Raw genomic sequence first — 24,615 nt, 5'->3', positions numbered from 1 at the left:
CTTTTCTGTTTTTGCCTTTGTTTGCACCTGTGCAGTAGAGAGGAACTGGTCCTCTTTGACTGTTCAGACATCAGAGCAAAGTGTCTCTAATAAGAAGCCTTTAATTTGGTGAGCTGACCCCAGACGTATAGCACTGAATTACACAATGATTCACAGTGACAAATGAAAGGCTATAAGCACAGAAAACAAAGGAAAACAAGGGCAGTGAAACTGAACACAACAAACAGCAGCAGTTCAGTGTTTTAAGGCAGATTTTCCCTTTAAGTTCAAATGGAGAGCGCAGCCATCAGCTCACAGCAGTTGTCTTCTTGATTCAGTGTTCAAAAGGAAAGTTGATGAAACATCAAAGTGCTTCTTGTGAAGTCTGAAGATTCCGGTTTTCATTAAAGGAGCCTTCTGCACAAATAACATGACAGGTCGTGTAATCCTCCTGACAAATCAGTAAATCTCCCTGTTGTTTGCACCTTTGTGGTTGAATCCCGCTGAGACGTGTCCCTCAGAGCCACGGCCTCCTTTTTATTAACCAGTTTTGCCTTAATTAGCTAATAGGATTGTTTTAACCATGATCCAAGAACAGAATAGCCCACGGGAAGACAAACACCAACCTGTGGAAGTGTGTGTGAGTGTGTGTGTATGTGTGTGTGTGTGTGTGTGTATGCGCAGCTGTGTGCATGCGAGCGAGTGACTCAGTGAGGTGTGTGTACGTACGAGTGCATAAACTGGGTGTGATTCTACGCTGCCTGCGTGCAGCAGCTTCTGTTTGTGTAGGATTCAGTGTGTTTGTGTGTGCGCGCTCGTGCACGTGCGCGTGCGTGTGTCATCTGAGGCTCCACAGTCTCCTTCTCTGCCTTAATTAACACGCCTTCTCGCAAGACTTTCTCTGGAATATGAAACAATTTTACCTGATGATGCAAACGGCTGAAAACAGCGCCGGGTTAGTGCCTCGCCTCCTCACCTGACACTTTCTCTTTATGCGAGAGCGTTAATGTATGCGGGCGCTACACTTGTAGTTTTTATATATCCGTGTATTTTAGTGGCACTGCAATAGCCAAAAGGCTTATTTTGCTGGAGGAAATGTGTGTGTGTAAGCAAAATCCTTTGTACTGTGTGATGAAAAAGAGCAGGCTGCATCACAGCTTGGCAATGATGTTCCCGCTACACAAGCGCACTTACACATCCATGCAGGCACATACACACACACACACACACACACACTTTCACTCACACATACCCACGCAGAGACACACATAAGCCTCAGCAAAGTCCAGAGAAAAACTTAAAAAGGGGGCAAGAGAGAGACGAAACAGAGGCAGAAGGCACAGAAGAATGACAAGTATGCAAATCTGAGCAAAGTGAGCTGCGGGTCCAGTTAGAAAGAGAAGTGATTGGAATGATTTTCTAAAATAAAATCTGCGAATTCTCCCGTGTCCCTCCGTTCAGCCTGCGCATATGTGCATAAATGCCGGCAATTCGATTCAAAGCCTCGCTGTCCTGCAAGAGAAATTTCACCCGCACAGGGTTTATATTCAAACACACTCACAATAAAAACACGTAATAAAAAAGGACAATAAAAACACCATATACACAATAAAGACACATAACAAATCACCCCAACAGCCACCATATGGACAGGCGCAAGTCGATAAGACTGGAGAGGGGCTGTGTAGCTCGATACAGTGCAATAAAAGATGGCAGCTCATTGGCAGGTCACAATGAAAAGAACTTGAAATTGATTTCCCTTTCTGTCCCTTTGTTGCAGTGTGGTGCATCCGCTTCTCCCAGGAGCCCGCGGACCAGTCGGTGGTGCTGGGAGAACGGGTGGTGTTGTCCTGCGTGGTCTTCAACTACAGCGGCATCGTCCAGTGGACCAAGGACGGCCTGGCCCTCGGCATCGGAGAGGGTCTCCGAGGTAAGGCAGGGGAGAAAAATCCTGGAGTGGGAGAGCGAGGAAAAAAAAAACCCTTGCAGCTTCACCGAGCTGCAGGGATCAAAGTGAAGTGAAGAAGGAGAATAAGTCAGCTACGGTTTCGGTTCAGTTTTGACTGTAAGAACCCTGACAAAAGCTATTATGCCTGGAAAGTGTAGGGTTTTTTAACATTAAGGGAATGAACACTGAACAGAGAGAGAGTTAAGAGCCAAGAGGCGTGTGAGTGACAATCTGGGCAAAAATGAGTCCTGTATATCACGCTGAATTAGAGAAAATCCCTCACACTGCTGACAAAAGCAGACGCACATTCGCATTTACATTTTAAGCCGACACGCACATCTCGAACGACTTACTGTGAGCGTGACCGCGTGAACACACTTCGTTTCAAAGATGGGGAAACATCACATGCAACCAAAAGTGAGGCGAGTCAAAGGGTCAAAACCACAACAGACAGAGAGCCTTTTTCTGCATTCAGAGGAAACTCAGAAGTGCAAAGAGAAGAGGCTGAGAGAGGAAGAAGAAAGCAAAAATGTCCCTCTCCACTGACCTCCAACCCCATTTGGCAAAATATTCAAACAGGCTTTTGACCGCTGTGGCTCACTGACTGCTGGTATTGAAATCTTATGACTGCAACTGCTGATAGCTCTTACTCTTTGCCCGTGATTCATTTTGGCAAAATATTTCAGTAATGAAAATTATTACAGACTGTAACCAACTTTTATCTGTTAAAGATGGAGCAAGGTCTGATTATAGAGTCTGTTAAGTTGCTGTTTACTGTACTGTAAAAATATTCAATACGAGTAACATTCACGCTGTCAAACTTTGACTCAAGTATTTGCATTAACATACTTAAATATCAAAAGGAAGAGTTTTACACAGTAGATTACTGGATTGGCCACTTCAAGGTGCAGTCAGCAATTCTAATTCAATACACTTTTTGTCAGATTCAGCAAGTATCCGCCCCCCGGCTGTCCACTCTGTGTGTATTAGAGTGTGGACACCTGACCCAAGGCCAGTAGGACCCGTCAGGGCCTGACAGGCCAGCCTGGGTTTGGACGAAATCTTCAAAATGATGTTCAGGGTCGGGTTCGGTCACGTCTGCTGGGCCGGCCTACTTGACATGTTGCTTTCGAAGTCTTTTAGTTAAAATACAGAGTGAAAATAAATAAAAATGACTGCCCTGCTGTCTGTGTTGGGCTACATCCTGTTCAGTGCTGGAGTTTCTTATTTTCGTGACAATGCATGAACGCAACATGTAGGCTATTTGTTACATTACAGGCACTAAATATTCATGTAGCCTCGCTAACGATGGAGGACATCAAACAAAATTTGCCGTCGGGGAAGCATAAACCAACCCAAAACCATGCAGGGAAATCAGCAGATTTGAGGCATTTTCATTTAGTTGTCAATGCAGATGACAGCAAAGCAGCTCGTTATGTAAAATGTGAAATGTGTGGGACTCTCGTGAGAGACGACAGCGAAGGGACTGGGAATTCTGACTTGCAGGGACGTGGACGGAGGGTGCGGGATGCTGGCTGCTGCGGCTGGTTTGCAGACTACTATTACTGGCTTGGCCTCTACTTCCTCAAAGAAAATTACACAGCAGCCCATACAAAGATCACAGAGAGGTGGATTGCATACTGTTGCAGAGATATAAGACCATTTCATGCCATTTAAAACAAGCACTGCCTGGTTGGACCTCCACTTCTAGGACGTGCAGAGGCCAAGATATAATATATGTATATGTTTTTAATTTTCTGTCTGTGTGGTTAGCCTTCGAATGGGCACATTTGATTGTCTGTTGGATTTGGAAAGATGGAGCGAGTGACATTCTGGTGTGCGCTGAAAAAATAAATCCAGCATTCGCACACTGCCCTGGCTCTGTAAACGGAAAACAAAGTCCGGCCTCGGCTTCTGCCAGCTACTCTCCCTCTTCCACGCCCTCACCCACAAATAAGGCAGCTACGCCATGATGGCAATGAAAGGTAAAAAACATCGGAGAGATTACCTTTTGAACCTGCAATGAAAATATTTTACTTCTATTACACGACTCAGTGTAATTTATTGATTGACTTGGCCTCGGGCAGCAGATGCTCTGGATTCTGTCGTGTTTATCTTTGGGTCTGCTAGCCCAGTTGTTGGCCTCGTTGCCTTGGCGATGCATGGCCATGAATTTTGGGGGGCAAAGCTTCTGAAGGAGCACTGAAAGGAGCATTTGTCTGGCTGTCGAGGTCAAATGTCACCGATCTGTCCCCACAATCGCTGACTGCACCTTCACTGTTGCAGCTGGGGCTACTTTTAACACATTAATACACTGTTGGATACTGTCTCTAGTCATGCATTATTTATTTGTTCTTTTCTAATTAATAATGGGAATCTGCAGAGAAAGTATAAAGTAGAATCAAATGTAATTACTCAAGCAAAGTACAAGTATCTCAAAATGGTATTTAAGTACAGTACTCCAGTAATTAGTCAAACAAAATCTGCATGTGGGGGAGAAAAAAAAACAGCTGATAATTGTCCCATTTTTTATTTTTTAAACAGTTTTGTGTCTTTGTCTATCTTACATAAAGACTTGATCCATCTGATATCTTTGATACTGGTATCTCTGCTCTCCACCTGTCAATCAAACTGTGAGAGAGACTTCTTGGTTCTTAGATTTTGTGTTGGTGACACTACAAGGACTCAAATATCACATGAAATACATTTTTCTGTTTCTGTTCTGTTTTCTTCTCAAGAAAAATAATCAAATCCTTCATTACCTGCATGAATTCCTATTCCAAAACCACCACCACAGAGGGTGAAAACAGCATGTACTTCTTAACAAATATATACTCAGCAAAATACTACATTAGTTAAGTTTATTTATAGAGCACTGCAAGTGCTGTGCAGTGGTAAAAGCCAAAGAGCAATAAAAATATAAAAAAAAAATCAATAAAACAGAGTAAAAAACATTAAGAGGCTATACAGCTGAAATAATGACAGTCCATTATATAAAACAGACTGGAGGGCATAATTCAGGTGGACGCAAATGCAAGAGAATAACGGTCGGTTTAGAGTTAAATGAGCTCAGGGGCCCATCTAAGAGAGACAGGGGAGATTGTTCCAAGGTTTAGGGGCCGTGACCGCGAAGTTTCGACTCTTTCACCACTGAGTTTGATCGTGGGATGGCTGGGAGACCAGCGTTGGAGGACAGAGAGGTCTAGGGATGGCGCCGGGGCCAAGGGGGCCCGATAAGAAGGGCCAGGCCAGACTGCTGAGAGCTTTAAAAACAAACAGGAGGGTCTTAAATTTGATTCAGTAGCGTACTGGGAGCCAGGAATGGTGTGGGCTCGTTTCCTGGTTCCAGTCAGCAGCAGGGAGGGAGTTGCAGGCGGGACATGGCTGACTGGATGATACTGGAGCGGAGGGAGTTGCAGTAGTTGATCCATGAGGATATGAAGGGATGGACGACCACTTCCAGGTCCAGGTTTTAGCTTTGAAGCCTGATTTGACAATTGCATGTATCTGTTTAACACGTTTTAGGGCAGAGTCAAAGATACGACCAAGGTTGGAAGCATGGGGCTGCAAGAAATTGAGGGACGTCCAGCTTTTGATGTCCTCAAGCAGCAGTTTTAGGCCTGACGGGCCGCTGGGTTTCAGGGGTCGCAGAGCTGGGTGTCATCGGCCAGCAGTGGTGGGAGATGTTAGATTTAGCACTTGCATACTTTGTGCCCTTTCAGCCCTGAACCACACATCACATTTCTCATCGCACTGTAAATTGGTCCACAAAGAACTACACACAGCACTCAAACGTATCACACACACACATCCACCCACACGCATATCCAGCTGGCCCACACACACACACACAGACACATGCACACAAGTGATGATCTGACATGTGATGTGAATCTTGTGTTCAGCTGAATTTAATTTGCAGGTTCAGTAAAGGTCAGAGTGCCTCTCGCTCTCCCACCCTTCTCTTACTTCGCGCTCCTCCGCCTTCCAAACTGCAGCTCCATCATCACTCTCTTTACGCATTTCCCTGATCCCCCTCCGTTGTTTGTCACTTCTGCTCCTCTCCTCTCTCCTCCTCTCATCCCTTCCTCCTCCCTCTCTCTTTCCGTCGGTAATGCTCTCTTTGTCCTTGCAGCCTTTTGCGAGCACGCTTCCGGTGACAAACACACCGGCGTTTGATAAACATGTTGTCCTCTTTGTCTCTTTTTGTCTGCTTATCAGCCATCCATCACCACCCTCTGTCCATTATTTATCCTTAAGTTGTCTGTGCTGCGGTTCCTCCCTTCATCCCTGACATACTGTCTCTCAATCTTTTGCCTGTCTTGTTTATACTCTGAACATGAGGGCGTGATATGGATGGAAGGAAAGTCTGCAAGTTTTTAATATTTGCACAAACAAATAACACGTCCAGATTTAACTGGTGTTGCTGGTGCCTGGATTATGACATATAAGAGGTAGTTGTTGTGTGCCCTGTATGATTTCATACAGCTGTTGATGACAGCGTGGGAGTGCAGAGTGCAGTAAATTTATACCTGCAGTTTGCACACCCACACACACACACAGGAGATCTGCGTTCATTCACCATCAAAAACAGTTTGCTCGACATCACGCAGTTGCGCATGTAAATGTAAAATACCTGAAATATGAAGAAAACACTTTCAGTATAGAATAAATATCCGGCGACGTATACGTGTGTGTATGTTTACATAAAGCACACACTCTCATCTACTCACTACCAGCAGGCATCAGTGGTGGCAGTTTATTGTTCGTCTTCAACCTCCTCCTCCTCCTCCTCCTCCTCCTCCTCCTCCTTCTCCTTCTCCTTCTCCCCGGGGTGCTTTCACCTCTGTGGTTGCTATGCTGCGAGGTGCTGGAGTGGATGATGTAATCTCCACTAATACTTTTCTCCCCCCCCCCCCCCCCCCCCCTCCTTCCTCCTCCTCTCCGCACCCCAACCACCTGCCTGCCTTTGCCATCTGAATCCATGATGTCATGTTAGGATTGGGCACGGAGGATCAATGAGTGCCCCCTAGTGGGACGTCACGCTCAATTATGTCTTTGTCTGAGAGGCGAGGGTTCAAACAGAGAGAAAAGGGGGTGCCGTAATTGGAACGGCGCTACCTGTAGTTCCGCAGTTTGTGTCTCGTACAGGAACTGGTGTGGCGCCGTCGTATACGAGGCGATGTTTGATCAGTGTTTGTCGAAAACCCCTTCAGCTGTTTATCTCTGACTGTGCTGCTGTGTGTGTGTGTGTGCTGCTGTGTGTGTGCGTGCACGCTCCTGCATGCATTACCTTCCTCTGTTGTTTGTCTAAAGGACATACTATCATGTCCAGAGGCTCTGGTCAAACCAAAAAGGTCTTCAGAACATCTGAAATAAATGCTATTAATGCTAAATGCTATCTGTGTGTTATGATAAAAAACTTTGACATTTTCACACAAATGCATGTCCCATTTGCTGCTCTCTGTCCATGATTGATGTGATGTAATTGTGATTCAGCTTTTATCCATTTTCATAAGAGCTTTTACATCTGCTTTATCTTGTAAACAAGTCAGGTGTCAGCGGAGCCACAGACACGCTGTCGCTGACACTGAATAAAAGAAGCCGATGAGTAGATAATTGTGTTCAAAGGTTTTCTGTTCCTTTATATTTCTGGTGTTCTTTATGCAGCTTAGGAAATTACAGTTTAAAAGGGTGAGTTTGCCAAAATTGCTGAAAAAACTATATTTCCTCACCTACCTCTTAGTGGTTTATATGCTTCCAGATACTTTGGTTTTATTTGCTGAGGTTTTGAAATATCCGTCCCAGAGACTTCTGCTGCAATACAGTGGAGGTTAATGGAATTTTGTTTGTGCAACTCACAACATGAAAAAAGTAAGAATAAAAAAAATCTTAAAAAAAAAGTAAAAGCAACATGTCTTTGCAAAAAAGTGTCGCTGCTATTCTGGCTGGACCACAGGAGTTTTCACAGGGACTACTTTTTATGGAGAACAGTCCATTTAGGTGAACTACCCTCTTAAATGAGCTACATTTCTTCTCCATTATCTGCACTTTTCCAGCCTAAACACTTTTTGACAGGAGTTAAAGATTTATGACAGCTAAAAATCACTGACCCACAGATTTTAAGACGTCCTTCGTAACAAAAAATATCATAAAAGTTGAAAAAAACGTCAGGTTTAAAATGTGAACCTGCAGCTTTCTTTCCCCCATAAATGTATATTTTTCATCTACTTTTCTTTTATAAGCAGATGGAAATAAAAAGTCTAGTTCCAAAACCTGAAATAAACTTCTTATTTTTCAGCGTGCCGACCTGAAACTCATCACTCACCAGTGTTTCTAAAATAAAAATCATCCTCACACACAGATCAGTTGTGATGGCGGTGCTGTTACGGTGACTCATGACTGTAATAGCAGCGCGTAATGTGCCTCTTCCTTCACGCCAGCAATCATTTTTAACAGTAGGTCATGTTTTCCAGGTGATGCACTATTTTTAAATTACGTTCCAGAAGTTCATTTACCAACCTCGTCAGGCTTTGCTGACCTGTAAATAAACACGCATTACGACTTATAGTAGAGGTAGAACGGAATAGTTTCTGTTCAGGCGCATGAATGAGAGTTTTCTGCTGGAGGTCTCTCCACCTGTTTATCTGTAAACCTGTTTATCTGTTTGTCCTCTGCAGCCTGGCCCAGGTACCGGGTGCTGCGGGCTCTGGACATCGGCCAGTACAACCTGGAGATCTCCAACGCTGAGCTGTCTGATGACTCTCTGTACGAGTGTCAGGCCACCGAGGCCGCGCTGCGCTCCAGGAGGGCCAAACTCAATGTGCTCAGTAAGTGACCTGGCTGCAGACGCGTTTTTCTGATTTTCTTTTAACCTTGAGAAAAGGACCTTCTTTTGCTTTATTATCAAATCTAGAATGCCCCGTTGATACCTGTGTTTGTGTGAAGAGCCGGTTTCCCGAGTTGAGGGAATGAGCTTCACACTCAGAAGCACCTTCATGGATGAGCAATGTGGTTAGAAGTACATCATCAACTTGGAGTCACATTTTCAGAGCTGGTTCAACTTGACTCTTGCAGAAAATCTCTTTTTTTTTATCTGTTTCTATCAGCTGATTCGTCATCCTTCTTGGCCAGTCAACTTCCAGAATCAACAAGTTTCTTTGGTGCGGGGAGCTAAAGCGAATTATTTGGTCAAACAGCACAAGCAGCTAAACAAAGAAATGTCATTTTATGATGCTGCATATCTGATGAGCTACCTTTTCAACTTCAGCCATAAACTTAAGCTTTAGGTTGCTTTTGATTGTGAAATGCTGATAGATAGGAAGAAATATGAGAGAGTAACAAGACATTGGGAGGGAATTTAGAAATTGCAAAGTACCAAGAGGTTAAAGGTCAAGCAACATTCTGAGGAAATGCTGGACAGCAGATTGTGATATCACAGCAGTATGGTGTAAACCTCCTGATTTCCCAAACAGAGGGATTGTTTAATGTGGCATTTTACTGTTGTTTCATCAAAGCCACAGGATGTATTTCCAAAAATGTGAACTTTTAATGAGCACAGCCTTGTTTTACACATGAGGCAAATGCTTCTTGAGGACATTCAATGTGTTTTTAATGGCTTTCATCTGCATTAGAGGCAGAAGAAAACACTTAAGTCGAAGGAATTCTCGCTCTTCTATTTGAAAGATGCTGGATGGTATTTAATGTGTGTGTGTGTGTACATGCATAGGTTCGTCTGTATGCATGAGTGCATGCTTGCATAAATGTACAAGTGGATTTGTGTGTGTGTGTGTCTCCTCCAGTACCCCCCGAGGACCCGGTGGTTGATGGATCCCCGGAGCTCCTGCTGATGGCCGGGACGCCGTACAACCTGACCTGCTTGACCCGCGGGGCCAAGCCTGCGGCGCACATCCAGTGGACCAAGGACGGAGTCGCTGTGGAGGGGGCCTACCACTCCACGGTGACTCACACACACCCATACACACATGCAGATGACAGCAAACACACCTGTGCAAGTCATGCAACATGAAGCACACATTAAGCCACAACCAGTTTATTACGCTAAAATGAGATCTGCTTAATCTCACTCGCCTACCGTTGGCTTCAGAAGAGCTTTTAACACAAATTCCAGTCTGCTCCTCGCTAACAGCCACTCAGTCTGTTTGTTGTTTGTTTGTATGCTTTTTTTTGCCATGAGCACTTTGAAGGGGAAATACAGTTTGTACACCTCAGGCCACACATCACCCCTGGAGTCCTGCATTAGGGAAATAAAGTATGCAATGCACATAGTATGGTCGACACAGTCAGCACAAGACTATTTTGGCTCTTGGTTGACAAAATGCTAACATCTCAGCATGTTTATGAAGTGATGCTTTTCAGTGTTAACTGATTAGAGATTCTGACCTGATCACCAGTGGGAAGCAGCAGTTTGTACCTTGAAACGTGGTAGGAGAGTTAAAGCATTTGGGATCCAATTAAGAGTATTTATTTTCAATAGTGGCAATGAAAGAACACAAACATCACAGAAATGCATCTATTTAGCATATCAAACTAAAATCAGTAGATATCAATGGCAACATCTCATCTTCTTGATCGGAGGAAGCCTTGGCTGCTCTGTTATTTGTTGAAAGGCACAACAGGCAAACAAAATGAAATTAAAACACAAAGCAGTGACATTGCCAAGTCGTTTTATCACGTCATGAAGAAAATAAACTGAATTTTGCTGAAACTTTCCCCGCTTGGCCAAAGAATGATGCCACAGTCAACAATGGAGACGTCGGGTGGACGTACATGCTCACATTTTAAGTGCTGCACTTTTTTAACCCCAGATAAGACAACAAACAGCAGCATGACATGAAGAGTGTCACACAGCTGCTCAGCATATATAATTCATTCATCATGTCAGTCTATTTTTGGGGGCTGCAATGTGTTGACTCAGTCAGCCACTGTTAAATATTTCTGTTGATTTTTGAAGGGTTGGAGCATCAGGACAAAGTAGAGAATCACAGTAACTGGTGCATGAAGTTTGGAATGAAACTTAGTAATACCTCTACAGCTACTTGTACTTTTATTTTGCTGTAGTTTTCATTCCAACTTAGGCCGCATGCAGTAGTTAAAAAGATGCACTTGTGGTATTTCAGTAAACTTTGTGTTCACATGCCGAATACTGACTTATTTAAATAGATGTTTTGACCTCAGCACTGTCAGATCAATCTTGACCTGATCCCCATTGATCCAGTGTTTCTCAATAGTATCTACATGCAGTACACTCCCTCTTGAATACACTTTGTTACACCGTAGTCGACCAAGCTGGCACATAAGAGAAGAACATGTAGCTGCAGACCACACACACCCTCGACATCAGCTGCTTTCCACACTTTATGGTCGTGACACAACGTGAAACACGCAGAGATCCGAGACCTGTTTAATTAAACCACATGTGAGGCTGCCTCACACACACACCACACACACACACACACACACACACGCACACACACACATAAGCAGGAATTATACTCGGTGACAGTTATGATCGCAGTGATATATTTTGCATTCTTTTCTCCCGCATTCACACACTCTTCACGCTCCCGTATACTCTCCTACACACATGAAATTACGCCTGCAAGCACGAACGCGCACACACACACGTAGACACACACTCGCGTATGCACACTCATGCTTTCACATGCACGTCGAGGCAGCAGCAAACACTGACTCACACACTCAAACACAGATGTTTTTACATCTCTTGCAGCCGGTTTTATGCCCCCCACACATGCTCATACATATTACATGCTGCTCTTATGTTACTGTGTTACTGACCACGCATTTACACCGCAGTGACGGCTGTACAGAATCCCACCTCCAGACTGACTGGAAGAGACTGGATTTTAGGCTCTCATTGTGCGGGAAAAAAATTAGAACTTATGCAAATAAGGATTATCCTCATTACTGATTCATCTATCAAAGATATTCTGATTTATAAAGAAATCCTTTAATTTGTAAAATGTGAAAAACTGTGAATTATTCCCACTGGAAAATCCCCAAAACCCAGGATGATGTCTTCAAATGGTCTCACCTCACCTTAACCAAAACCTAAATATATACACACTTATATAAACATCCATTTCTAACTTCTTGTTTTAATAGGAAGAAGATCCTGTAGGCAGATATTTTCCAACAGTAAATAAAGTAGAAGAACACAGCTTTCTATAAAATGTCTCCCCTAAATTCTCATTTGCACTTTTCCAGTTTCCAACTTCTCTTTCTCCTGCATCATGCCTCAAAATGTTGTTTATTTTATTTCTATCTCCGGACTGCTGTTTCTATTTCCATTCTATTCTATTTCTTTATCTCTCTTGGCTCCATTAATAACCCTCCTATGTCTCCCTCCCTCTTATTTCTCCCTTGATGTTTCCCATTCCCTTCTTTTTTCGTCCTTTTTCGTCCTTCCCCATCAACCGTGCTCCTCCTCCTCTTCTTTGATCTGTCTCTGTCGGCTCCCCTCCCTAAACTCTACCCGCACCATCCTCTACCCACCACCCGCCTCTCCCCACCCTCCCTGTTTCTTTGCCAAACAGGAAGTGCTATCAGACAGGAAGAGAGTGACGACCAGGAGCTACCTGCCAATCACACCGGCCGACACTGACAGCGGCCGCAACTTCACCTGCGTGGCCAGCAACCCGGCGGTGCCGATGGGCAAACGAGCCACCGTTACCCTCAACGTCCACCGTACGTTGCCTTCGTCCTGTGTCAGAGTGGAAATGTGCAAAGGGCGACTGGAGCCAAAATCACACTATAATTTTGCCCGGCTGCCCCAGCACTTGTCAACTTGACATAAATATTTGCAAAAAACAACACATATGCTGTGTATATGAATTTACAGCCACTATTTTTTCACCGTTCACAGACTTGGGCTGGTTCCAGGTCTGATTTAGCTGTTTGCATTGATTTGGCACAATCTTTGGGGCCAGTAATTTCCTCCTAAAGCAGTTCAGCACGTTGATTTTCTGCAACAGCTGGAAAACCGGAAACTTTGTGTGTTTAAAAGGATTTCATTCATGTCCCTGAAGAAATAAGGAATGATTGCTCACAAGTAAAGTTTGAATTTTCAATCAAGAAGATTGATGTGTTTTTCCAGCCCAGTGTAGTCAGTAATTACTGTGAGAATAACTGCAGTAACAGTAGATGCAGAACCAGCGCTGTGTTAGTGCAGAAGGCTGCAGAGAAATGGGGTTTTGGAACACCAATTTTATTGTGAAATTTATAGTTTGGGTGACTTATTTTCGTGGGAAATTGATGCCCATGCTGCTGGTACATTGAAAATGTTTCCTTCCCTGTGTAGATCCTCCTATGGTGACCTTGTCCATCGAGCCTCGTTCTGTCCTGGAGGGCGAGAGAGTCACCTTCACCTGCCAAGCCACTGCCAACCCTCCCATCATGGGCTACAGGTCTGAATGAAACTTTTACCTGAATTCTTTAATATCAAAAAATCCTGCACTGTTTATTAAACAAACAATACGTTCCTACTCATTTTGACAGCACTGTGGCAACTTTACATCCAGTTCAGGATGGATGTACTGGACTATTTAATGGTGTTCAGTGCTTTTTCATTTGATACCTGCAGTCTAACATCAGCAGCCAGACTGCAATTCTAGTTAATGCCAATAGATTTTCTTTCATCTCTTCCAGTGTGCTTGTAACCACCATCTGGAGCTGATCCTGAACTGTAATTTCTGCTTGCAGAACAGAATTGGTGAAAGTATTGAACATTTGTACAATTAAACAGTGACTTTTATCTTAAGCGACAGCACCGAAGCACTGAAATTGCAAAATGCTGTACTTTCACACGGTGGTTTTAATCTGAGGTTTAAGACTCCACCAGAGGGTCCCGGAGCGGGAGCACTGCCAGGCCACTTAGGCACTCAGCCTATTGAGTGTGTATTAGAGTGTCATCTAATGGCAGATGTACAATATGGTTATATGATTTTGAGCTATATATCTGGCAAGGTACAATATGGATAACAGAAATATAGAGAAATTTATTTCTTGAACTTGCAATCATTCCGGCAGGTTTTGACATCAAGGCTGTTTAAAGGTTCAGTGTGTTGGATTTATGGGGGTCTATTGGCAGAAATGTAATATGACAGTCAGTTATGTTTTCATCAGTGTATTATCGCCTGAAAAGAAGAAGAGTTGTGTTTTTGTTACCTTACAATGAGCTGGGTGCTCCTCCACAGAGTCCACCATGTTTCTACAGTAGCCCAGAAAGGACAAATCAAACACTGGCCTTTCATGTCTTTTGTGTTTTTTAGTTGATTGGTTGCAACTTTCCCGATGGATGTCTCTAAATCCTTCACACTGGACCTTTAAATGTTCGTTTAATAGCTTTAATTGATGATGATGAAACACTCATTGTCTAATAGTGGAAATCTAAAAGTTGGATCACCACCAAAACATTATAAAAACCCATCACGCTCATGAGACTTCCCGCTGACAAAGAGACATAACAGTGATTTGCAGGGCTTGATATCTTGTTAAATGGGGATTTGTTTCTCCAACAGGTGGGCAAAAGGTGGCGTGCTGCTGGAGGGGGCCAGAGAGAGCGTGTTTGTCACCACAGCCGATCACTCCTTCTTCACCGAGCCGGTGTCCTGTCAGGTTTTCAACGCCGTGGGAAGCACCAACGTCAGCATCCTGGTGGACGTGCACTGTGAGTAGAGTGCAAACACTCCTGAGCTGAGTGGGACGCTGGCGATGTGTATGTGTGCTAGTGGCTATATTTGTCAGTGTTTGTTTGAAGAGCCACACTGCATTCATTTTGTTGCAACACTGTATAAATGTATTGTGCAGAATAAACTTGCTGTAGATGGTTACTGTATAATCTGTTCTCACTTCAGTCCAATTCAATTCAACAAAGCCTTACAGACTTTGTTGTCAAAGGCTGTAGATAAACGGAGTTAAGTGAATAAGAATGAATCAGTAAGGACTCAAAGAACCCATCGGCGCCAAAGACCATTTGAAAGTATGTCTCAGGTCAAATTTTCACAACCGAAGTGAGAGTCCAGAAAAGTTGGGACTCTGTCTAAAACAGCTTATATATTTATAGTTATTGTCGTAGTTATCGTTCTTGGTTTGGACGCCCTCTAACTCTCTTTCAGTTGGCCCAATACTGATCGTGGAGCCCAGGCCAGTTACGGTCGATGTGGACTCTGACGTCACCCTGAACTGCAAGTGGTCTGGAAACCCCCCTCTCACCCTCACCTGGACCAAGAAGGGCTCCAACATGGTGAGAACGAACCCTCTGCTGACCTCTGACCTTGAAGCCTGTATTTCACACTCGTGAAGTTTCTACATCAGTCAAATGTAAAGATTTATACGGTAAGAAAGAGAAAGTCAGAACAAAACATGCTTGGAATTGCAGCCAAATCCTGCCGAAAACCCCAATCCCAACCTATATTAATGTCTAAGACCCAGACTTCATAAATGTTTGCTCAGTTTTAAATCAGACGATTAGAAGTAAAACTCCGTCTTCATATCTTAAATCTTTAATTCATGCCTAACAAGTTAAGAAAAGCTCCAGGAAAAACTAATGGAGCCTGCTGAGTAAATCAACATGTTTTATGAATTAAATATAGATCTCCCTCCATCCCTCCTTCTTTTTAACATCTCTCCCTGTCTGTCTCCGTTCTCCACCTCTTAAATATACTCTGCTGCTGTTTATGCATACTTATACTTGTGTGTGTGTGTGTGTGTGTGTGTGTGTGTGTGTGCGTGTGTGTGTGTGTGTCCAGGTGCTCAGCAACAACAACCAGCTGTATCTGAAGTCGGTGAGCCAGGCCGATGCTGGCCAGTATGTCTGCAAGGCCATCGTGCCTCGGATCGGAGTGGGAGAGACCGAGGTCACGCTCACCGTCAACGGTCAGTCACTCTGCTCTTAACAGCGCTGATATTAGCAGAAATGATAAAAACATCTCGATCTTCCTTCGCAACAAAGCCCTGCTTCTGTGTCACACACGGAAGACGTCTTGCAAAACGCTGCGTTAGTTTCGCCACGACTCGTTCTGAATGTGGAGGACTGCACGGGCCTTGCATTTATGTGGACGCAGGCTGATTCATTTCAGCTCAAACCGGACCCAAAACCCAACAGCCAGTTCTTCTTAAACAGGCCCAAAGCCAATATTTCACTGTCAGAACTCTCTCCTCCAGAGACCAGTAATTACTTAACACAGTGATTCCAAACCATTTCTGTCTGACGTACCCCCGCAGCCCCTCACAGATTAACAGAGTACCCCCTCATGGAAAGCACCTGCCATGTTCCAAATGTGTTTATTTGAATTGATTTTAGACTGTATATCGTTACTGTTCATTACCTAAAAGTGTTTATTGATTTTGGTCAACTTTGCATTAAATAAATACAATTCAACCATTTTTCCCTGACTTTTAATCAAAATGTAATTTCTATTTTCTCAAATTAATTAAGCCACTTAAAACGTGGGAGCTGCAGAAGAACACCTTAGGGTGCAAAAATACGCCTGCTTGGGAATCGCTGACTTAATAAATTAAAAGTGATTCACCAAGAACACACTGTTACTGAAAGCTTGGTGGGATAGTTTGGACTCATTCGCTATTTACTGGACAATATGTCAACACAGTTCTTTCAAAGGAGAGTGTACTGCTGTGCAGCTGCTCGTTTATGTTCTTGCACTCATTGTGCAGTATGAGCAGCAACTGCGATGACTGGTTTCCAGTGGAAATGCCTGGAAAAGCAACAGATGAGCGTTTCTTCAGTTTCCTCATAGTGTCTCTGCTGCCGCCACAGCCCAGAGGAGGTGAACATCAGCTGTGTCGTAGCGTAAAGCTCCAAAGCATAAATCCACCTTCACTGTCAGCTTCGCAAGCTGGTTTGCAATTGGTCGAGAGACAAAGTTGAACTCCATTCAAAGCAGCACGTAAAAGTTGAAGTTATCTCATGAAGGTTGGTGTGGCCAGGTCCTATTTTGTCAAGTCAAGTCAAATTTTATTTAAATGGCCCAAAATCACAACTCATTAGCCTCAGGGGGCTTTACGATCTGAACGGTGCACGACCGCCTCTGTCCTTAGACCCTTTTCCGAGCTATTTAATAATGAATGACTTATCATGAAGATGACGTCTCCATTCTCAGTCCGACCTACAAACCTCTGAGTGGCTTGGTTCTTTTTCCAGCTGGGAAACAGACATCAGTGAGCGCAACACTTTGAACTGCTTTGAATTGCTGGAGAAATCATGAATGTGGGCATCGATTGAGACGTCTGGAACCGACGATCACATCCTCAAACATAGAGCGAATGTCAGTCTTCTCACTAACGGCCCCTGGTTACTGACACGAAGGGTTAATGTCGCAGTGACTTGTTGATTTGTTGTTAAGTTCAGCGCTTGTTTATCTCTCAAACCTTGTGATCTGCTGCAGTAATCCTCTTATGTCTCCGTTCCTCAGGCCCCCCCATCATCTCCAGTGATCCAGTCCAGTACGCTGTCAGAGGGGAGAGAGGAGAGATCAAGTGTTACATCGCGAGCACCCCCCCACCTGATAAGATTGTAAGTCCATCTTTGGAAGTTGTAATCTGCTGCAGGGGTGCTCGACCTTTTCGTCCGCCTCAGACACAACCCTGATCGCAGCACCTCCTCGTCCGGCCCTGAAAGCGAAATGATTTTTGCTCCCCCCTCCTCAGCGTGTTCCACTACCTAAACGCTTGGTACAAGTGCCATTGTTCTCCACCTGTGTCACGAGTACGTGAGAACGATCTGTTCCTCTGTGCTGGAAGGTGTGACTCATCAGAAACAGCTGCTGTAGCGCTCGGTTGAAATGAAAGAGGAGACACGCTGTACTGTACACATGTTCACTGAAATGTTGGAGAGCAGCAGATAAGGTACAAGAAATCATGAAAAAGGAGAGCACGGCTCCTCGGGTTTCCACGTCTACGAAAGTATTTTAGAACAGTTTGATGTTTGGATAGTTAGCATGAGTACATCATTATTATTATGTCTTTTTAATATGGATGTATTGAAAAGGAAAAGGTAATCATACGGTGGAAATCCCAGATGGAGCTAATCACCAAAATAGAGCTGATCTGTGACTGAGGGACTGTCTGTCCACTGAATCTCTGTTTGCCAACAGACTACAAACAGAACATAAACATCGCCTGCCCTTTATCGCTTTAATGATATGGCTTTTATTCATTCTGCTCACACGAGATGCAACTCAGGTCTTATAAGACTGTGGCTCAGTACCCCCATTTTTGCTTTTCTGCTGCCTTGCTAACCAGTTTTCCCGCCCTCTCAACCACAGCACATGGAGTTCATGTGTAACAGCTCAGCTACCCCCTGAGGTACAAGTACCCCTGGCTGAGAATCTCTATTGTAAGACATGCCGACTTTCCCAGTCACATTATTCACTTTCTGCCCTCGAGACAATCTTCTAAGCGCTTTCCAAAGACAGCTGGACTTGCTTGAGGAGCAGTTGCCTTTGGGAAGCATTTAGAAGCACCATGACCTGGATGAACGAGAATCTTCACAGACGCCTGCAGACAATCACATTTCTGTCCTTCAGAGTCAGTCTGGAGCAGCGCTTCCCAACGCTTTTGACTTTAGAACAAAGGGTCTGTCTACTTGTCAATGGGTTGTGATCAGCTCAACCAAAAACTCCTTCCCATATTGATCCAAATGACCAATTAGAAACACCAAAAGAGGAAAAATTAGCGAAAATGAAACCATTTTGTGTTGCAGAAATATGTTTTTTCTGCTTTGTTATCCTGTTAATCCTGCTGTGATTCCTCTGATGTATCTTGGTGGCTCACAGAGGTTGGAGAGATTTCCATCAAGCTTCATTTGAATAAGGCAAAAAAGGTGCTCCTCAGCACTGAGGTGTGACTGTGCAGATTTCTGGAATACCTTAGACTGAAGCCCCTCTCACACATGCAGTCTGTCCCTGAAGTGTTCAGGAACATTTCCTGCACGGGGTCATGTGTGAATGGGAGCAGGGATCGATATTCAGGGACATCTGTAGCACCGATTACCCACGTCACCACCCGGTAACATTTCAGGCAAAGTGCTGGTATGGCTGTGTTGTGAATGAAAGCAGTAACATTGCCGGGTCAAGCACATAAAGGGTTACATCCCTCTGACAAAAGATGCTTTCACGAACCGGTCATAACACTGCTGATGATTTATTTGTGTCCCTATTTATATCTACTTCTGTCCAGCTCAGCATCCGACGCCCTTTTAATGCTCCTGTAATGCTCCTTTTAATGCATCAGATGTGTGTTTCTGATTCAAGTAGATCACGAAAAAGCATTACTTGTCTCGCAAACTTGTTGAATATTAAGAGCCCCACACAAAAATAGCTTCCTGCCTGCCATGTTCCTCAAAATAATAACAGACATCTCCCGCCGCATACATTTACATCCGGCCTTGCCAAGTCTTCGTCTTCCTCTGTTGACTTTTAGGGCGTTTGGCATCCGTAAGTGTTGCGTTCCCGCCATCTGCTGGACTGCTCCTTGCCCCATCTACTCCAGCGTTGCATGCCATGTGTGAAAAGGCACAAGATGGAAATGTTCCTGGATGTAGCTGCTGTTCCTGAATGTGTGAAAAGTGAAAATGACTTGCAGTGCCTGAAAGGTTATCCCAGTAATTTACCAGAAACTATGTGTGAAAGAGGCTCCATTTTCACCAGGAAGAGAGAGACAGATGCTGTAATCTCGTAAAATTCTACATATGGCGGCTTCAGGATCACTTACAGTAACAGTTATGTTGTTATGGTCGGCAGGAAAAGGTCAGTGCAGCATCTGCACCATCTTGATTTTAGTACGATTTGGACCGACCAGCCAAAACTGTTCCAATTCAGTGATCCCTTTCAAAGTGCAAACCATCTTTTCTTTATAGGAAAGCATTCACACAGATTGCCTCACCTGCAGACTGTAATGGAATATCCTCCTGAATGTGCCGTAACTGCACAACCGTATGCAGCTTTTTCCTTTGAAGTCACTGAGTGCAATACTTGATCAAACTACAGTTTAATATAAAGTGTCTGCAAATTATATAAGTTACAAAGTGAGCGATGTGGTAGGCGATACAAACCTTTAAAAAGAGGGGAAATACCAGAATGCTCACAAATCACAAAAAGGAGCTGGGAAATGGGAATAAATCAAGTGACAGCGTTTGAGTTTGAAGGCTAGAATGAGTGAGAGAGAGTGCGAGGGTACGACAGATTGAAATAAGAGGGAGAGAGATGGAGGGAGAGTAGAATTCTGTACCTTTCAGCGTCAATTATCCAATTGTGCAGTGCCGACATGACAGAAATCAGAGCTTTTAGGAAGCTTCAGCCCCCCTGCTGCACTGGCAGGGAGCTCAGAGCGTATAATGTGATACGACATTATAGTCTCGGCTTAATGCAGAGACACAAGGACTTATAAAATATGGAGTGTGATGCTGTGTGTGTGTGTGTGTGTGTGTGTCTGTGTGAAATAAATTGAGAGAAAGAGACAGAAATACAGACAGTGGTGGTGCAACAGAATTATTGTGAGAAAAAGCAATGAAGACAGAAAGTGAGGGATTTTGAGAGGCAGGCTGGAGACAGAAAAGACGCATTATTTCAGATTGTCAGAGGAAAAAAAGAAAAAAAGCCGAAGATTTGGGTCTTTTTTTAAAACTTCTCCTTGATCCACTCCTGATCACATTCTCCTTTTTCAAACCAGGTTAAAAGGTACATTAGCCCAACATATGGCTCTATGTATATTTGATATCACCGTGCTCCATATTTAATACCCTCAAATTTCTACTTCAGCGGATTTTAAGTAGAAAAACCTGCTTTGGTTTTTATCGCTCATGTACACTTGCTGCTCTGTGTGTGTGTGTTTGTGTCTGTATATGTGTGTGTTCCCAGCCTGAAAAGTTGCTGCACAAATTCTAATTAGACATGTACTGCGCCAGGAACAAAAAAAAAAAAATAGTTACCAAGGTGTGAGAATATAATTTGTTTTGCTTAAAATATATTTCCTGCTCAGACTCGCTTAACCTCTCTGAACACCAGCCCATCTGTTTGCTGAATGTTTACTCGTGATTATGTCTGTGAGTGTGGTTAATACTACATAAGATAAGATTAAGCGAAATTAGCATTATTGATCCCCGAGGGGAAATTGCAGCAGTAAAGATTGGAGTTTAGATAAAACCCAGACAAATAAAACATATTGGAAAATAGCGTCTCCATCTGATACAGAGCTCCTGTGGCCTTGAAGGACTTTTCCTGCTGTGTTCAGTGGGAACAGATTTATATATTTACAAGCGTTTTAGTCTACAGATGTACCAAGCTTTGATCTTACCTTAATCCTAAACTGATGTACACCTGCTTTACCGTTTTAATTCAGCCTTTTTTTAAGTGGCAGATCACACAGAGTGAGACTGAGAGCATTGTGCTTCCTACCAGTTGAGGAGCGATGCAGCCCCCTTGTTACCAAATGACCAACATGCATCTCCCTTTGTTAAGCTGCCAGAGCAGAGCGAGTGCAGGGGCAGAGGGGGTGTTTAGGTGAATGTGTTAGTCTAGTCTGCCTGACTCATTGATCCTTTATCTGACTCAGGTTTGTGCAACTTAGAATCTATGGCCTCGACCGTGGCGGTGAAATATCAGTTCTCTCTCCGCGCTGTGTATTGATAAATCCATGGCGCTGTCCGTGGTGCTGAAGCAGCAGACAGATTTGCAATTGTGCCTTTTTCCTTCAGTCCTGCCCCTCTGTCAGTTTTGTCTTGGATCTATAATACTCTCTAAACTATACACTATAAATACTCAATTCTATACTATATTGTAGCCTACATGGTCAGTAGAGTAGTGTCACCTTCATGATCAGTGTGACGAGCAGCAACGTGTAGTTGCAGAGGAGTGAGAGGATCATAGAGACACACTGCTGCCTATAGTATTCCTATAATATTCCTATAATACTTCCATGATCATTTTAGTGGGATCTGTGCTGAACAAGCAAGAACAAACCACCTCTGTACCAAAACACACAGATATATGTAGATTTCACTCAGAGGTTGCGGTCAGGGGAAAGTTAAGCCCTCTAAACTGCGTGTTTCAGGTTTGGGCGTGGAAGGAGAACGTGTGGGAGAAGGAGAAGGGAACCCTGATGGAGAGGTACACTGTGGAGCAGAGCCGACCTCCATCCCAGGGCGGGGCGGTCCTCTCCACCCTCACCATCAACAACGTCATGGAGTCGGACTTCCACTCGCCCTACAACTGCACCGCCTGGAACTCCTTTGGACCCGGCACCATGATCATCACCCTGGAGGAGACAGGTGTGGGAAAACAGAGAATGCGGCAGCGCAACATAGTCGTCATGTCATAGTTACACAGTTAATGAGTGCATCTAATGGTGTTTATCATCATGATGGAGCAGATCGCGTGTTTACGGCACGAGTCTGTGAGGTTTTTTACCACTAGAGGTGCTATTGAGCAAAGTTTTGATAAGTGCATCCATCTATTGTCTGTATCCCATGTTCTATATATGGATTTATTATGAGAACTGGACTTTGAAATGGCTCCCATCACATCATTCTAATATAAGCTGCTCACCCAAATGAGCCACTCGATACTAACTTTCTCAATAGTTACACCTGTGTATTTGGTGGAAGTAAGAGCCTTAAAGGTAGCACTGTGTTAGTAAAAGCAAAGAAGAAAGAATGCCTGCCTTTAACACATTAAACAAATATTCTAAAAGATAGGAAGCAAATTTTAACTATAACACCTTAAAGTACCTGCATGAGCACACGGGTGATGCAACGCACAGCTTTCTGCTGCAATAGAGGAAAACTTCTATACGAAGCCGGCACACCGTGAAAACCTCTAAACAACGCAGGCAATGCAACATATTTAGAAAGTTTTATAAGGAAGGAAATTTATTTGTTACTTTCGTGAGGCGTTAGGGATGCATGCGATGTTTTATTGACAGTGTTTGTCTACAGTGAAAATTCCACACAGTGTCCTTAATTTCCCCGTGAAAGATGCTCTTCTCCCCCACAAACCGAAGTGCCTTTGAGCAACACGATCACACGGTGGCCTCAGCTGGAGGACAGACAATGGAGCGCTATAAGTCCATTCTGGATGGTTACGCATTTTATTTTGAGAACTTGGTACGTCACATTACATTGAGAAAATGATTTCTTCATGCTCTGTCAGTCTTATCTGGCTCTTATTCTTTCAGCTGTCAGATTTCACAAGCTTCAGAAAATCTACAAAAACATCTTTGAGGGAGAGAGAGAGAGAGCTTGGATTTGTCCTCACATGTGCACTAACAGCGGTTTTATCCCCTCTCTGACTTGCATGCCTTATCAACATAACCAGCCCTCGGAGATCCAATATTAAGCTACTGTAGGACACAACAGGATTTATGCTTAAACGACAGCATATCCACGCAGGTTTCTGTAGCGGCTGTCCCTCAAGCCCGACCCCTTTTTCTGCCTGTGTTTGTTTCAGATATTGTTCCAGTGGGAATTATCGCCGGTGGTACGGTGGGCTCCTCCATTCTGCTGCTTATGTTTCTACTTGCGCTCGCCTTCTTCCTCTACCGCCAACGCAAAGGCAGTGAGTGCACCCAGTGGTTCTCTCTCGTGTGTGTGTGTGTGTGTGTGCGTGTGTGTGCGTGCGATCAGTAGCGTGCACACGCATACTGTATATGTCTGTCAGTCTTTCTTTGATACACTCTCCCTATCTGTCATTCTGCCTCTACACATTTGAAGGGGGGAACATATGCCAGCCATATAGCATTTTATTCAAATGAGATTAATGAATATTCATATAATATGGCAAACGGCCTTAAAACGCCTACTGTGTGTTTCCCTTTTCATTCTACTGACATGGAATTGTACGATCACTTTTTAAATAAATGGTATTTATATACCACTCACACACTGCACAAAACGCATAAATAACAGAGAAGAAAACAAGAGCGTTTAAAGGTGAATAGTATTTAAATTATGAATTCCTATATGTTATTTCTACAGCCTGCGGCAATCCAATTAGCTTTTATGAACACAAACCACACTTCTGCAAACCGGAGAGCGAAGAACGTGTGGTGTCTTCAAGTTGTTTAATTTTGAGCTGCTCCATAGCAAAGAATTGGGAAAGACAATGAAGGTGACTGGCAGAGTCCCCAGAGGGATTTTCTGGGGATACGAGTGTATTTTCTGGTTCAGAGCTGATAACACCACTACAGAAAAGATATAGTTTGGAAATAGAAACTCAAACAAACATCGTTGTGGCTCCAGATAAGCTGTCTCTCATTTGTTGTGCGATGCAGCTTAAGACTTTGCAGATTTAAATCTTTACTTTTAAGGTTTCTGGGTTTGGGAGAGAGCTGCTCTGTGCTCTGTGCTCTGTGCTCGGGACGTATCAATTAAAATGAGCAGTATTAGCATTTCACGTTTCGCAAGGCGAAAGAGTCTCCGATCCCACCTAACTAACCTTTCAATGAAATGACATGAAATATGTTTAAGCTCTACCTGTGCAAATTTAAACTTGTGCCGCTGCAGCCTTTATGTCAACGTGACAGCACTCAATTCAGACACTGGAAGTGTTTTGGAAACCTAATAAGATTGGTGTTGTGATTTTTACATAAAAGTGACTCCTGCACTTAATCAAATAAGAGACAAAAATGTA

At 43.7% G+C, this 24,615-nt stretch overlaps 1 protein-coding gene across 2 annotated transcripts in view; it reads left to right on the top strand.

The window, feature by feature from the left end:
* The window catches only part of kirrel1b (kirre like nephrin family adhesion molecule 1b), a 73,017-nt gene that overhangs the window by 39,028 nt on the left and 9,374 nt on the right, over positions 1–24,615 (top strand). For both annotated transcript variants that reach the window (XM_076744536.1, XM_076744535.1), the window contains exons 2-12: positions 1,760–1,909; positions 8,608–8,757; positions 9,730–9,887; positions 12,508–12,658; positions 13,272–13,377; positions 14,491–14,639; positions 15,088–15,215; positions 15,721–15,847; positions 17,404–17,504; positions 22,040–22,256; positions 23,434–23,541. In XM_076744536.1, the coding sequence (XP_076600651.1) occupies positions 1,760–1,909; positions 8,608–8,757; positions 9,730–9,887; positions 12,508–12,658; positions 13,272–13,377; positions 14,491–14,639; positions 15,088–15,215; positions 15,721–15,847; positions 17,404–17,504; positions 22,040–22,256; positions 23,434–23,541 (1,545 nt within the window). The remainder of the gene's footprint in view (positions 1–1,759; positions 1,910–8,607; positions 8,758–9,729; positions 9,888–12,507; positions 12,659–13,271; positions 13,378–14,490; positions 14,640–15,087; positions 15,216–15,720; positions 15,848–17,403; positions 17,505–22,039; positions 22,257–23,433; positions 23,542–24,615) is intronic.

Source organism: Chaetodon auriga, chromosome 12 (genome assembly GCF_051107435.1).
Source record: "Chaetodon auriga isolate fChaAug3 chromosome 12, fChaAug3.hap1, whole genome shotgun sequence".
Taxonomy (NCBI): domain Eukaryota; kingdom Metazoa; phylum Chordata; class Actinopteri; order Chaetodontiformes; family Chaetodontidae; genus Chaetodon; species Chaetodon auriga.
This window is presented reverse-complemented; position numbering and strand designations above follow the sequence as displayed.